The 17,032-nt window shown below is 39.9% G+C and overlaps 1 protein-coding gene across 2 annotated transcripts in view; it reads left to right on the forward strand.

Annotated features, from left to right (window-relative positions):
* ITGA8 (integrin subunit alpha 8) overlaps positions 1-17,032 on the forward strand; it is a 191,783-nt gene that overhangs the window by 136,220 nt on the left and 38,531 nt on the right. For both annotated transcript variants that reach the window (XM_028114140.1, XM_028114141.1), the window contains one exon: positions 1,915-1,995. In XM_028114140.1, coding sequence (XP_027969941.1) covers positions 1,915-1,995 — 81 coding nt within the window. The remainder of the gene's footprint in view (positions 1-1,914; positions 1,996-17,032) is intronic.

Raw genomic sequence — 17,032 nt, forward strand, 5'->3', positions numbered from 1 at the left:
AATGAAACATTTTTTTCTTAATTTGTATATCCACTGCTGCAAAGCAGTGAGAACTAGAAAATTGAACCAAGTCTGGGTAATGTGTGGAATAATGAGACTTAAATTTCTAAACTAAAGAGTTTCCCGTCATGCATTTGGAACCACACAATGTGCAACAAGTAGAATTACTTAATGACTTCTTGCTGGTTAGCAATTCAGTAATTAAAATACAAAACCAAACCAAACAAAACAAAAAACTCTTCAGTTGACTGATTTTCCCCAGATGTGATAAAAATAAAGTGGCCTGGAAACTGGGGTTCAAACTTTGATGAACAAGTCCCCCTAGACTCATCACAAGGTTAGCCGTGATGCCCCATGACAGGAAATGAGCCTGACATTGGCCTGTTTATATCTTTTATGTGTGTTTGTGGTTGAAGTGGCCTTATCAGTATATACAATCAGACAAGGCTTTTCAAAAAGCATTGTGGGAACGATTCTGTCTCCTCCTCCCTTGAAAGCCGGCTCTTATCATCTCTCCAGCTCCCACATTTGGAAAGCTTCAAAAGCCAGTCAGAACATACCCCATTACCACCACTGCAGTGTGAAAGCTTATCATTGAATCTGCATGAAAGTCGATGATGAAAAGAGGAGGCTTTCTCTTCTTAATGAGACCTGGATATAAACATGAACCTGTCCGTGGTGGTGTGGCCACATCTGTTTGCTGAAAGCTGCATTATCTTTGGGATATGAGGGTGACTCTAGGGAAGACACAATGGGGTTATAAAAGCAAATGGCGTCTGCATTCAAAGCTCAGCTACTGGCCCGGCCTCTTGTGAGAACATGTTTCATTTTCCTGACAGGACTGGATGCTTAGCATGCATTTTTTAAAAATTAAATTTCATATGTAGGCACACCTGGGTGGCACATTCAGTTAACTGTCCGACTCTTGGTTTCGGCTCAGGTTCGTGAGATCAAGCCCCACCTCGGGCTCTGCGCTCAGCATGGAATCTGCTTTGAGTTTCTCTCTCCCTCTCCCTCTGCTCCTCAATCCCCCCACGCTCTCTCTCTCTAAAATAAATAAATAAATCTTTTTTTTAAAAATTAAGTTTCATAGTAATTGTATTTGCTTGAGAGGAAAAAAAAAAAACAGCAGACTTAAAAATAATTTTGCCACTGTTCAAAGAAACATTATTAAACACGCACTTTCTATCCTGAGATTCTTGATGCACTTGACAACATCTATGTCATCTCCTAGTTGCCTTGGCATGAGCTGCCCAAATTCCTAGGGTCTTGCTTCTTCCCGCCATTGGCTAAGCTTTCAATTCACTCTCGCCCCCCACCCTAGTCAGCCAGTGAGCGTGCAGTGAATGTACATTTATTTTAATATTACTGCAGAAATAAACCGTAAGGAAGATAAATTTGCTGCCAAAACAATGTATGGTGTGATGCATTCCAGAGCCAAACACAAACGCTTTTTCCATTATGTGCTGCTCTTGGATTATCCATGCTAGTTCTCTTTATTAGCATGGAGAATCAGGAGTTGACGGTGCCTTCCTTTCCCATTTAATGGGCAATGAACTTGATGCACAGAGAAGTAAGGAATGTGTCCAAGGGAGAAGCTGGAAAATGAACTCAGCTCGCTGCCTTCTTGGTTTAGCCATTGAAACAAAAAAGCGTTAGCTTTTCTAGATGGCTGTTATGTTTTCAGATAAGATGTCTTTCACGGAAAGTTATTACGTTCCTTTTACTCATAAAGAATCTTAGCATTTCCATTTTCAAATGGTTACGATTTTGTAGAATGGATATACCATTGTCTTCTGAATGATTGTGTTAGTAATGTTTGTTGTTCTTTCGATCTACAGAATGTTTTTTATGATCGTATATGGTAACATGTCTGAAAAAATATATTTAAATCATATTGTCCTTGTGTTTTAGTTCCAACAGGGACAACCCAGACAGCAATTTTGTGAGCCTGCAAATCAACATCACTGCTGTAGCTCAAGTAGAAATAAGAGGGTAAGTAATAATCAAGGCATTGTAGTAGTTATACTCTAACAATAGCTTTAATTATGACAAAACACTAGTAAAAATTATACGGAATTTTCCTAATGCATTAGCAATCACAATTCATTTTGGTTATAAATTTTCATTTTTTTCGACCCATCATTCGACTTCCATTGAAAACTGGAGTAAACCCTATATGGTAATTAACTCAAAGGATATCAAAACAAGAGATCACTTTATTCCCCAAACTGACAGGTCAGTAATGAGACTATAAAAACTAGTGATAAGAAGTCAGGTCAAATCGACAAACCTGTGATTGCCCGAAACTCTCACTTCTCCAGTAATTATTTCAGCATAATGAAAACTCAGCCTCATCATACTACAGCTTGAGTTGAACAAATGGCTAACTCTTAGATGTGAGGGTTTCTGGGATTTACATTTTACGTCTTTTTCCTTCTGTCCTTTTCTTCGAAGAAGGTACCAATATGCAATCAGCTGAGAGACAGGAGGACAATGGTCAAGGAAAAGGCTTAGAATAACTACCATCTTGGGAAATCCATGCCTGGGGGGAAGAAAATAAATTAGCAATGTACTGTCTGTAGTTCTCTTATGCAAGTGTGGACCCCAGTGATTTTATTGTAATTCTTATTTCTTCAGGACAATCAAAGACTTGGCTAAAAACGTCAACTGGTATTCTGGGCTGAATTGTCATTGGGCTCCAGCAACCCCGGTTCCCTTTCCTTTTCCACAGTCCTGAGTGGTTCCCACTCCTCCATGATGGCAACTGTAGCCCCTGCAGTCAGAGCCATGGTCTTCCATGCATCCTCTCACTGCTGCCCCCTGCTGCTCTCAATGGCAGGAGCCCTGCCTGCCCTCCTGGGACCAGTGAGGCTCCGCCTAGTAGATTAGAGAAGAATAATAATACCTAGTGCCGTTTTGATCCTTCCATGTGCTACCCCAGCCCATTAGCACATCTTAACATGTACCAGTATCCTCGCTGCACGGGTGAGGAAATTTTGGCACAAGGGGCTGAAGGCTACACAGCTAGGGCGTGGGGAGCTAGAATGCAAGTCCAGGCAGCCTGTCTCCAGGTCCTTTGTTATAAATGATCATGCTATGTAGCCTATGAGAGAGTCCTTTGAACCTTAGCTACGCAAAATCTTGTTTTGTTTATGTTTCTGCGATATTTTTCAGTCAAATGAATGTTTTTGACATTCACCCACTTTAGGGCATGTGCCTATAGTTCATTCATTTTAGTTGCAGAAGAGTTTAATATTGTAAAGCTACACCACACTTACTTACGCATTCTACTCCTGATGAACGCGTGGGGGTTTTCTTTTTCCTTTTTTACAAACTTCCTTGTACCTATCCTCTGGCACACATGTGGAAGAATGTCAGAAGGGTACCTGCTTAGAGGTGGAATTTCAGGATCAGACAGTGTACACTATTTAACTTTATTAAATAGTACCCAACTGTTTTTCAAAATAATTATACCTACCTATTGTTCCACAAGACACGGAGGAAAGTTTTCACTGTGACACGTTATTAACTAACTCATAAAATGGTCGCAATTTTCATTTTGAGCCAATCTGATGGATGAGAAATACCATCTAACTCAAGGTCCAGTTTGCTGTTCCCTGATTCCTAAATGAGACTGAGTAGCTTTTTCATGTGTTTGTTGTCTCCATTCTTCCCAAATTGGGTAATTTCTGCTCATTTTTTAGGACATTTCTACGAAGAGACTTAATTGTTTCATATTAATTCATAGGAAGGAACTCTTTCCTATTCTAGAGTTGAGACACTAATCCTTTATCAGCTACACATGTTGCAAGTACCTTTTCACAGTCTCTGGGGTTTGATGTGTGTGCGTGTGTTTTTTTAAGTCAGGTTTATTGAAGTATAAATTAATAAAGTAAAACTTACCCTTTCTTTAGATGTTCAGTTTGAAGCATTAAGATACCACAAGGATGTTCAATGTAAAACAGTTCTGTCACCCCACATAGCTTCTCATGCACCTTTGTAGTTAACCCAGCCCCCACCCCCCGGCTCTGTCAACCTTGATCTATTTTCTGTCACTATATTCCCAGAAAAATCATATAATTACACTCATACAGAATGTAGCCTTTTGAGTCTGGCTTCTTTCACTTAGCATAATGCATTTGAAAAAACACCCATGTTCTTACATGTATCAGTGGTCTGTTTCTTTTTATTGTTGAGAAGTATTCCACTGTACGGAAGTCCCACAGATCATTCGTCCATTCACAGGTTGGTGAACCCTTGTGTTGTTCCCAGTTTGGGGCTCTTAATAATAAGCCTGCTATTGGCTTTCACATACAGGTCTTTGTTGGGATATTTGATTTCACAAATGGAGTTGAGCTGTATGGCAAGGGTATGTTTAACTTTATAAGAAATCGCCAAGCTGTGTTTCAAACTGGCTGTACCATTTCCAATTCTCATTCCCACCAGCAGAGTGTGAGTTCAGTTGTGCTGCATGCTTGCAGGCGTGGGCTTGAGGTTTGTTTTTGTTTGTTCGTTTTTAGCCATTTTAGTAAGTGTGTGAAAGTATCTCTTTGAGTTTGAATTAGCATTTTCTTTTTTTTAGATTTATTTATTTGTTTGAGAGAGCGAGAGCTCAAGTGAGCACACAGAGGGAGAGGGAGAAGCAGACTCCCCGCTCAGCAGGGGGCCTACCGACGAGGCTCGATCCCAGGACCCTGAGATCAGGGCCTGAGCCGAAGGCAGACACTTAACCGACTGAGCCACCCAGGCGCCCCTAATTAGCATTTTCTAATGACTAGTGATATTGAGCATCTTTTCACTACTTATTTGCCCTTAGTAGGGTTTTTTGAAGTGTCTTTTAAAATTTTGCCCATTTATATTGAGTTGTCTTTCTTATTATCAAGTTGTAAAAGTTCCCTACATACTCTGGCTACAAAATTATTTATCAGATATATGTCCTGCAAACATTTTTCTCTCAGTTTATGATTTGGCTTATTATTTTCTTAACAGTGATGTTCCAAAAGCAAAAGTTTTTAATTTGTATGAAATCCAACTTTTAAATATTTCATAGTTTGCCCTCTCTCTTCCTAAAATAAATAAATCCTTAAAAATAAATAAGTACATAAATACATAAATAAATAAATATTTTATAGTTTGTGCTCTTTTTGTCCCTTGTAGAAAAATTCTTCACTTTGCCCAGAGTCACAAGACTTTTTTCCTATGTTTTCTCCTGCAAGTTTTACAGTTTTACATTTGGTCTGTGATACCACGTTTGTATCTGGTGTGAGGTAAGGTCCAAGATTCACTGTTGCCTAAGAATATCCAGTTGCTGCTATGCTGTTGGCTGGCAGACCATCTTCCCCCCATTGGATTCCTTGACACCTCTATCCATCTGTGAGGCTCCTTCCATTCCGTTCCATTGATCTACATAATAAGTCTTGAAATGCAAGCAGTATCCTGAGATCTTGATAAACTTGCTTACAAATTCTAGTAGCTTTATTATTTGTTGATTTCCTAAAATTTCCTATAGCATTGTCATTTCATCTGTGAATACAAAGTTTGATTTTTTTCCTGACTAATCTAATCTGTATGTGCGAGGGTTTAGCCAACTATGGAGTTAGAGGGAATAGAACCCACCAGAAATTACCCTTACTTCTGATACAAATTGCAGAGTTGTGTGCTTCCCAAAACCACCCAGGGTTGATAAATCACTTAGAAGGACTCACAGAACTCCCTGAAAGCTATTATACCCATCAGTACAATTCATTACAGGGAAAAGATAAAAATTAAAATTAACCAAGGGAAGAAGTGTGTAAGTCAGAGCCTGGGGCAATACCAAACACAAGGCGTCTGTTCTTATCTGCCATGGAGCCAGGACATATTACTTTCCTTGTATGGATATATAGCAGTATGCATGGAGTATCCTCAGGTGAGGAAACTCCCCAAGTCCCAGTGTTCACAGTTTTTATTGGGGACCCACTACGTAGGCATGAACAATTGATTGACTGACCACTTAACTGATCGCAGTCTCCAGGTTGTCTGATATGATGCGATCAAGCTCCCACCCTAACTCACACTGTTAGTCTTTCTGATGTGGGCAACCCCCACCCTAACTCATATTGTTAGAATATCCAGTGTGACCCAAAACCCCCAGAAAAACAAAGATACTTCTTTCAGGCATAAAATTTCTAGAGCTTAGACTACCTCCCAGAAGCTGAGGGCAAAGGCCACACCACTTTGGGGAAAAAGTTGTTTACTACATAGTTATGCCTTTTATTTCTTTTATTTCTTTTTTCTGTATTTCTTTTTCTTCTCTTACTGCAGAGACTGGGAGTGTCGGGGCAAGATTGAGTATAGCCTTGGTGCAAGAAGACATCTTTGCCTTATTTTTAGACCCTACCTTGATCTTAAGAGGGAAACATTCAATTTATCTTTCAAGGAATTTGTCTGTTTCATCTAAAGTGTTACATGTATGGCATAAAGTTGCTCGTGATAGTCTCTCATTTTCTTTTTTTTTAATTTTTTATTGTTATGTTAATCACCATACATTAAATCATTAGTTTTTGATGTAGTGTTCCATGATTTATTGTTTGTGCATAACACCCAGTGCTCCACACAGAATGCCCTCTTCAATACCTATCACCAGGCCAACCCATCCCCCCACCCATCTCCCCTCTAGAACCCTCAGTTTGTTTTTCAGAGTCCATCGTCTCTCATGATTCGTCTCCCCCTCCGACTTACTCCCCTTCATTCTTCCCCTCCTGCTATCTTCTTTTTTTTTCTTAACATATGTTGCATTATTTGTTTCAGAAGTACAGATCTGTGATTCAACAGTCTTGCACAATTCACAGCGCTTACCATAGCACATAACCTCCCCAATGTCTATCACCCAGCCACCCCATCCCTCACAGCCCCCACCACTCCAGCAACCCTCAGTTTGTTTCCTGAGATTAAGAATTCCTCATATCAGTGAGGTCATATAATACATGTCTTTCTCTGATTGACTTATTTCACTCAGCATAACACCCTCCAGTTCCATCCATGTCGTTGCAAATGGCAAGATCTCATTCCTTTTGATGGCTGCATAATATTCCATTGTGTATATATACCACTCCTTCTTTATTCATTCATCTGTCGATGGACATCTTGGCTCTTTCCACAGTTTGGCTATTGTGGACATTGCTGCTATAAACATCGGGGTGCACGTACCCCTTCGGATCCCTACATTTGTATCTTTGGGGTAAATACCCAGTAGTGCAATTGCTGGATCGTATGGGAGCTCTATTTTCAACTGTTTGAGGAACCTCCAGACTGTTTTCCAGAGAGGTTGCACCAGCTTGCATTCCCACCAACAGTGTAGGAGGGTTCCCCTTTCTCCGCATCGCCACCAACATCTGTCGTTTCCTGACTTGTTAATTTTAGCCATTCTCACTGGTGTGAGGTGGTATCTCATGGAGGTTTTGATTTGGATTTCCCTGATGCCAAGCGATGTTGAGCACTTTTTCATGTGTCTGTTGGCCATTTGGATGTCTTCTTTGGAAAAATGTCTGTGCATGTCTTCTGCGCATTTCTTGATTGGATTATTTGTTCTTTGGGTGTTGAGTTTGATAAGTTCTTTATAGATTTTGGATACTAGCCCTTTATCTGATATATCATTTGCAAATATTTTCTCGCATTCTGTCGGTTGTCTTTTGGTTTTGTGGACTGTTTCTTTTGCTGTGCAAAAGCTTTTTATCTTGAGGAAATCCCAATAGTTCATTTTTCCCTTGCTTCCCTTGCCTTTGGCGATGTTTCTAGGAAGAAGTTGCTGCGGCTGAGGTCGAAGAGGTTGCTACCTGTGTTCTCCTTTAGGATTTTGATGGGCTCCTGTCTCATGTTTAGGTCTTTCAACCAATTGGAGTCTATTTTTGTGTGTGGTGTAAGGAAATGGTCCAGTTTCATTCTTCTGCATGTGGCTGTCCAATTTTCCCAACACCATTTGTTGAAGAGACTGTCTTTTTTCCACTGGACATTCTTTCCTGCTTTGTCGAAGATGAGTTGACCATAGAGTTGAGGGTCCATTTCTGGGCTCTCGATTCTGTTCCATTGATTTTTGTGCCAGTACCATACTGTCTTGATGATGACGGCTTTGTAATAGAGCTGGAAGTCCGGAATGGTGATGCCGCCAGCTTTGCTTTTCTTTTTCAATATTCCTCTGGCTATTCGGGGTCTCTTCTGGTTCCATACAAATTTTAGGATTATTTGTTCCATTTCTTTGAAAAAAAGTGGATGATATTTTGATGGGGATTGCATTGAATGTGTAGATTGCTCTAGGAAGCATTGACATCTTCACAATGTTTGTTCTTCCAAACCATGAGCATGGAACGTTTTTCCTTTTCTTTGTGTCTTCTTCAATTTCTTTCATGAGTATTTTAGAGTTTTCTGAGTACAGATCCTTTGCCTCTTTGGTTAAATTTATTCCTAGGTATCTTATGGTTTTGGGTGCCATTGTAAATGGGATCGACTCCTTGATTTGTCTCTCTTCTGTCTTGTTGTTGGTGTATAGGAATGCCACTGATTTCTGTGCATTGATTTTATAGCCTGCTACTTTACTGAATTCCTGTATGAGTTCTAGCAGTTTTGGGGTGGAGTCTTTTGGGTTTTCCACATACAGTATCATATCATCTGCAAAGAGGGAGAGTTTGACTTCCTCTTTGCCGATTTGGATGCCTTTGATTTCTTTTTGTTGTCTGATTGCTGTGGCTAGGACTTCTAATACTATGTTGAATAGCAGTGGTGATAGTGGACATCCCTGCCACGTTCCTGACCTTAGGGGAAAAGCTCTCAGCTTTTCCCCATTGAGAATGATATTCACTGTAGATTTTTCATAGATGGCTTTTATGATGTTGAGGTATGTACCCTCTATCCCTATACTCTGAAGAGTTTTGATCAAGAAAGGATGCTGTACTTTGTCAAATGCTTTTTCTGCATCTATTGAGAGGATCCTATGATTCTTGTTCTTTCTTTTGTTAATGTATTGTATCACGTTGATTGATTTGCAGATGTTGAACCAGCCTTGCAGCCCAGGGATAAATCCCACTTGGTCATGGTGAATAATCCTTTTAATGTACTGTTGGATCCTAGTGGCTAGTATTTTGGTGAGAATTTTTGCATCCATGTTCATCAAGGATATTGGTCTGTAATTCTCCTTTTTGATGGGGTCTTGGTCTGGTTTTGGGATCAAGGTAATGGTGGCCTCATAAAATGAGTTTGGAAGTTTTCCTTCCATTTCTATTTTTTGGAACAGTTTCGGGAGAATAGGTATTAATTCTTCTTTAAATGTCTGATAGAATTTCCCTGGGAAGACATCTGGCCCTGGGCTTTTGTTTGTGGGGAGATTTTTTGATGACTGCTTCAATTTCCTTAGTGGTTATAAGTCTGTTCAGGTTTTCTATTTCTTCCTGGTTCAATTTTGGTAGTTGATACATCTCTAGGAATGCACCCATTTCTTCCAGGTTATCTAATTTGCTGGCATAGAGTTGCTCATAATATGTTCTTATAATTGTTTGTATTTCTTTGGTGTTGGTTTTGATCTCTCCTCTTTCATTCGTGATTTTGTTGATTTGGGTCCTTTCTCTTTTCTTTTTGATAAGTCTGGCCAGGGGTTTATCAATCTTGTTAATTCTTTCAAAGAACCAGCTCCTAGTTTCGTTGATCTGTTCTACTGTTCTTTTGGTTTCTAGTTCATTGATTTCTGCTCTGATCTTTATGATTTCTCTTCTCCTGCTGCGTTTAGGCTTTATTTGCTGTTCTTTCTCCAGCTCCTTTAGGTGTAGGGTTAGGTTGTGTATTTGAGACCTTTGTTGTTTCTTGAGAAAAGCTTGTATTGCTATATACTTTCCTCTCAGGACTGCCTTTGCTCTATCCCAAAGATTTTGAACAGTTGTGTTTTCATTTTCATTGGTTTCCATGAATTTTTTTAATTCTTCTTTAATTTCCTGGTTGACCCATTCGTTCTTTAGTAGGATGCTCTTTAGCCTCCATGTATTTGAGTTCTTTCCGACTTTCCTCTTGTGATCGAGTTCTAGGTTCAAAGCATTGTGGTCTGAAAATATGCAGGGAATGATCCCAATCTTTTGGTACTGGTTGAGACCTGATTTGTGACCTAGGATGTGATCAATTCTGGAGAATGTTCCATGGGCACTACAGAAGAATGTGTATTCTGTTGCTTTGGGATGGAATGTTCTGAATATGTCTGTGAAGTCCATTTGGTCCAGGGTGTCATTTAAAGTCTTTATTTCCTTGTTGATCTTTTGCTTAGATGATCTGTCCATTTCAGTCAGGGGAGTGTTAAAGTCCCCCACTATTATTGTATTGTTGCCAATGTGTTTCTTCGCTTTTGTTAGTAATTGCCTTATATAATTGGCTGCTCCCATGTTAGGGGCATAGATATTTACAATTGTTAGATCTTCTTGTTGGATAGACCCTTTAAGTAGGCTATAGTGTCCTTCCTCATCTCTTATTACAGTCTTTGTTTTAAAATGTAATTTGTCTGATATAAGGATTGCCACCCCACCTTTCTTTTGGTGTGTCCATTAGCATGGTAAATGGTTTTCCATCCCCTCACTTTCAATCTGGGGGTGTCTTTGGGTCTAAAATGAGTCTCTTGCAGACAGCATAACGATGGGTCTTGTTTTTTAATCCAATCTGTAGCCTGTGTCTTTTGATTGGGGCATATAGCCCATTTACATTCAGGGTAACTATTGAAAGGTATGAATTTAGTGCCATTGTATTGCCTGTAAGGTGACTGTTACTGTATATTGTCTGTTCCTTTCCGATCTGTGCTGCTTTTAGGCTCTCTCTTTGCTTAGAGGACCCCTTTCAATATTTCTTGTAGGACTGGTTTCGTGTTTGCAAATTCCTTTAGTTTTTGTTTGTCCTGGAAGCTTTTGATCTCTCCTTCAATTTTCAATGAGAGCCTCACTGGATATAGTATTCTTGGCTGCATATTTTTCTCATTTAGTGCTCTGAAGATCTCATGCCAGTCCTTTCTGGCCTGCCAGGTCTCTGTGGATAGGTCTGTTGCCAATCTAATATTTCTACCATTGTAGGTTACATATCTCTTCTCCTGAGCTGCTTTCAGGATTTTCTCTTTGTCTCTGAGACTCGTAAGTTTTACTATTAGATGTCGGGGTGTTGACCTATTATTGATTTTGAGAGGGGTTCTCTGTGCCTCCTGGATTTTGAGGCCTGTTTCCTTCCTCACATTAGGGAAGTTCTCTGCTATTATTTGCTCCAATATACCTTCTGCCCCTCTCTCTCTTTCTTCTTCTTCTGGGATCCCAATTATTCTAATGTTGTTTCATCTTATCGTATCGCTTATCTCTCGAATTCTGCCCTCGTGATCCTGTAGTTGTTTATCTCTCTTTTTCTCAGCTTTTTATTTTCCATCATTTGGTCTTCTATGTCGCTGATTCTCTCTTCTGCCTCATTTATCCTAGCAGTTAGTGCCCCCATTTTTGATTGCACCTCATCAATAGCCTTTTTGATTTCGACTTGGTTAGATTTTAGTTCTTTTATTTCTCCAGAAAGGGTTTCTCTAATAACTTCCATGCTTTTTTCAAGCCCAGCTAGTATCTTTAAAATCATGATTCTGAACTCTAGGTCCGACATCGTACTGATGTCCGTATTGAGTAGGTCCCTGGCTGACGGTACTACCTCTTGTTCTTTTTGCTGAGGTGATTTTTTTCGTCTTGTCATTTTGTCCAGAGGAGAATAGATGAATGAGAGAACAAAATGCTAACAGGTTAACAACGTCCCCAGCAAATATACTGTATACAAATCAGAAAAGACCTAAAACCAGGGGAAAAGAAAGGGAAAGAAAGAAAAAAGAAAGAGAAAAGAAAGAAAAAAAACATAAACAAAAAGATAAAAACAAAAACAGAACAATAAAAAAACAAATATGATCAAATATGATCAGGCTAGTGCATAGATCAGTGCCACACACTAGAGTTTGGGTGTATTTTGGTCTGTTAGAAAAAAGTGCCTCCTAAAATTTTAAAGGAAGAAAGACTTATATATGTACAAAATAAGGGTTAATACAATGAAGGGATGGAAGATGACTATAAAGATGAAAATTATAAAAGATTTTATAAAAGGAACTGATACGATAAAAAGTTGTTTGAAAAAAGAAAGAAGAAGATTTAAAAAAAAAAAGCAGAGAATGTGAGCAGGCAGGAGACTAGAACAAAGCCATACACTAGTGATTCAGGGTATATTTTGATCTGTTAGAAGAAACTGTATCTCAAAATTTTAAAGAGAGAACAACTTATATATATATGCCAAAAATAAGGGTAACTACTATGAAGGGATAAACTATGACTAAAAATGAAAAATAAAAAAATGTTTTTTTTAAAAGGGATTGATAAGATGTTGGTTGAAAAAGGGAAAAAGAAACATTAAAAGAAAAACAGTTAAAAAATTAACTTTGAAAAACTAATGAATCATGGTAAAAAAAAAAAAGCCATGAATTCTATGTGCAGTATTCCCCTAGCGCTGGAGTTCTCCCGTTCTCCTTGATCGGTAAACTTGGTCTTGGCTTGCTGGCTGTTCGTGCTGATCTTCTGGGGGAGGGGCCTGTTGCCGTGGTTCCCAAATGTCTTTGCCGGAGGAGGAATTGCCCCGCCCTTGTCGGTCAGGGCTAAGCAATTTGCTCGGGTTTGCTCTCAGGAGCTTTTGTTTTCTGCAAGCTCTCGGTACAGCTTTGGAGGACCAGGGCGAAAATGGTGGCCTCCCAATCTCCACCCGGAGGAGCTGAGAACTCGGGGCCCCCCTCCTCAGTGCGCCCCCAGAGAAAAGCAGTCACTCCCGTCTCCCCGGTCTCCGGCCGCACTCCGTGCTCACCCGGCCTGTGACCGAGCGTTTCTATCTCTGGCACCCGACCCCGTGTGGAGTCTCCAAACCCAGCAGATCCCTGCGGTGCGCTCCCGCGCCGCTCCTCCCGGGGCAGGAAGGGGAGTCTCCCCGGCTCTGCCGCTTGTTGGGTCCCTGCTGGAGGAGCAGTGGCCCGACTGGGCCGCGGATCACAGCTTATGGCCACCCCGAGCTGAGAGCCCGCGCCTCGGCTCCGTCTCTGCAGCCGGCTTCCCCGCTCCGATCCCTGGGAGCTCTGCCGCACTCAGGCACCCCCGGTCTTTCTGTGACCCCGAGGGTCCTGAGACCACACTGTCCCGCGAGGGTTCCACCCCCCGCTTAGCCACTGGAGCGACGTCCCTCTGCGGAGTCGGCTTCTAAAAGGTCCGATTTTGTGCTCCGCGGCTCTAGCACTTGCCAGAAGCGGCCGACGGAGGCCCCCTCCCCCGCCGTCCATCCTCCCGAATATCGCCTCGGATTCCCTTCTCCGCACGTCCTACCTTCCAGAAAGTGGTAGCTTTTCTGTTCAGAGAGTTGTTGCTCTTCTTCTCTTCGATCTCCTGTTGAGTTCGTAGGTGTTCAGAATGGTTTGATCCCTATTCAGCTGAATTCCTGAGACCAGACGAAACCCAGGTCTCCTACTCCTCCGCCATCTTGCTCCCTCCCTCTCTCTCATTTTCTTTTTAATGTATGTAGGATCTCATCATTCCCTGTACTGGCGATTTGTATCTTTTACTCCCCTCAATTTTTTTCCCTGATCACTCTGGCTAGTTTAGTGAACTTTTCAAAGAACCAGTTTTTTTATTTCATTGACTTGTCTCTCTCTCTCTCTCTCTCTCTCTAAGATTTATTTATTTGGAAAGAGAGAAAGAGAGCGCAGAGTGGATGGAGGGGCAGAGGGGGAGATGGAATTTCGAGCAGATTCCCGGCCGAGCGGGGTGCCCATCCTGAGGCTTGATCTCATGACCTGAGTCGAAATTAAGAGTCAGACACTCAACTGACTGAGCCGCTCAGGCACCCCTTTTTTCTCTCTTTATTTGTTTGTTTTGCTTTCTATTGCATTAGCTCCTGCTTCTGTTATTATTATTTCCTTCCTTCTGTTCACTTTGGGTTGGATTTTCCCTTTTTCTCATTCCTCTAGGTAGAAATTAGATCATTGGCTGGAGACCTCTCTTCTTTTCTTACACAAGCATTTAGTGCTGTAAATTTCCTTCTAATTACTTGAGCACATACCAAAATGTTGATATGTTGGGTTTCACTCACAGTGTTTTCTAATTTCCTTTGTGATTTCTTCTTTAACTCGTGAGTTGACTCATGAGAAGTGACCTGTTTGATTGGTAGATAGTTGGAGCTAATCAAAATGTTTCATTTGTGGGCATTTCTTATTTAATATGCCCATCTTCCTCATTGAGAAAAACACTAAAAAAAAATTAGAGAAGAAATAAGCATTTCTTTATTATCTTATCTTATATCTTTTAACATTTACAACTAGTGTATATGAAGTTTTGTCTCTTTCATTAACCGTAGTTTATCTTTGTTTTGCCAAAAATAAATTGAATCTGTTTTTTAATCCCAAAGCAAATTTTAAATTGGGAACTGTTTTTATTCCATAAGACATAACTCAGTCCAAGGTAGCAGAGGGTGCAATGTAGCTGTATTTATTCTTATATATCTATTTTATAAGATAAATATTTATAAATATATTTCTGCCATCAGTTATAACACCAATATTTCTCAGTTAAAAAAGAAGGAAATTTTCTATTCATGTTACCAATAATCAAAACAGGTAATTAAAACTGGGTTTCTCATATGGGTGCAATTTTTTAATTGCTAGATTAATGTCCAACAATTGACCACAGTTTATTCTCTAACACGGGGTTAGAGTTCTTGTTAGCCATTTTGCAAAGTAAAACTCTTTACTCCAGATACTCAACAAAAATATTGTTTTCAATGTTTAATTCTTCAAGGAACAAACAGCTACTGTGTTGAAAATCTTCCATGCTCAGTCTTCAGAAAAATCTCTTTTTATTCGCCGGTTGGTTTATTCCGATGTATTTTATCACGCACGGTCTCTAGTAGTTCTTACTCAGTTTAATGTTGTTTTTATCATTTTAAAAATAAACTCAAATGGATTTATTCCTTCAATGGGAAAAAAAATACTGAGAATTATTCTACTTATTTCAAAGCCAGATGGTGTCAACACTGTCTTTCAGCAGACTCCCATGTCATTTGTTGGTACAGAGGATTAATTTAGCATTAAGTCTGTAGGAAGTAAATTTGGCCACAAGAGACAGCACCACATGCATCGAGCTCATGAAGAGTAATAAACTTGTGTCCTCTTTCATATAATCAGGATTGAGTGGGTTTGATCACAGGACACTGCAGTCATAAACAACCATGGTCTGTATAGACGCTGGCTATGGTGGGTAGAACTAACATTGTTCCAGACAATAAATAGTAGTCTGCTATTTGGGGCTTATAGTGTTTGAAAAAGGGATTATGAAAATAGGGTTCATACTGTACTACCACAGCATTGGATTTGTACTTCTGATAGCATATAGATTTTAACTTATCAAAAACCTAATTCCTTACTTCCCTAATCCTTTCCTAATGTCTCGTGTTATCATTGATACCCCAATCTTCTTATCCCTGGGCGGGGGGGGGGGGTCTCCCTGGAATAATGTTCTATCCTCCATCTTAGAGTGTGAGCACTATTCAGTAAGAGCTGTTAGGGCTGTTTATCCTTGGCTAATAGTTGATTATATTCTTCCTTCCTTCTAAAAAAAATGATAATTTTGAAAACAGTGAACAATGTTTCACTTATTCATTTGGTATCTTCAGAGAGCCATTTTTTTCTCATGGTTTCCCCAGATTGGAAAAAGTCTTAGACAGTAGATAACTGAATTTTGTGAGCCGTAGCTTTTGAATGATTTTGCCATGATTTTGCCATGACCTATAATAGATTATCTTTTCCCTTACAGATTTCTATTTGATTTTGTTAAAGAAATGGAGCAGGAAGTTTCTTTAAGTTGTCTTTACTAAAATCACTGCTGCTTAGTGGCCCCTGTGGTGCATTATACAGTCGACTTTTGAACAATGCAGGTATTGGGGCACCAACCCCCTGTGCATGTAACTTTGACTCCCCCACACTTAACTACCAGTAGCCTGCTGTTGACAGTAAGCCTTCCCGATAACATAAGCAGTTCATTAACACATATTTTGTATATGTGTTATACACTGTATTCTTACAACAAAGTAAACTAGAGAAAAGAAAATGTTATTAAGAAAATCATAGGAAGAGAAAAAAACATTTACAGTACTGTATCTTAGATGAAAAATCATATATAAATGAAAAAATCTGCATATAAATGAACCTGCACAGTCCAAACCTGTGTTTTTCAAGAGTCAACCATATATTGGAAATAGAACAGGCCTGAGTAAACCTGAGCTGAAGTCTTCACCTGCAACTAAACCCTACTTTTCTGAACATCAATTTTCCTTTCATGTATTAAATGAGGGCTTTTGAACACACTGTCTCCATAGGACCTGTAAAGTTCTAACTATTTATGATTCTGTGGTACTGGAGCATATAAATGCCCCAGTTCTCCAGGATTGATGACCATAAGAACAAAACTCTTCAGAGAAAATATGCTCAGCTTCTGCTCTGTATTTGTTCTCTATGCAAATAAACAAACAAACAAATAAATAAATAAATAAATGGTCTCCCTAGAACCTCACATTGGGTGTGGAGCATGGGGTCAACTCTCTGTTGCCAAGCCAAGAGCAAAGTAAAGCTTTGGGTGCTTAGGTCGTGAAGACCCCACGGGGACAGAAGTCCAAACTCTCTGGGTTTCACTCGAATAAAAGTAACCTTCTGTGTTCTGTACTCTTCTCCTCACCAAGTCCCCAGTGTTTGACCTGAACATGATTTAATCAAATCAAGTCGGAAAAGGGAGAGTGACATAACAACAAGCCAATATAAGGGTCGGGGATGTTGAGGTATCGGCCCAGCAAGGCTGTGTTCTGCACTTGTAATTTAATAGTTGCCCATTAAGGATGAAAGCAAAGGGTTTCATAATTTAGTAGCATTTCTGTGTGTTGTCAGTTTAAAATATGTACTTCTTCCACACACCCCTAGAAGACAATGCAGCCAAAGTGA

The sequence above is a fragment of the Eumetopias jubatus genome, unplaced genomic scaffold (assembly GCF_037043125.1).
Source record: "Eumetopias jubatus isolate StellerSeaLion01/CBP00866 unplaced genomic scaffold, mEumJub1_p1.0 scaffold_8, whole genome shotgun sequence".
Classification (NCBI taxonomy): Eukaryota; Metazoa; Chordata; class Mammalia; order Carnivora; family Otariidae; genus Eumetopias; species Eumetopias jubatus.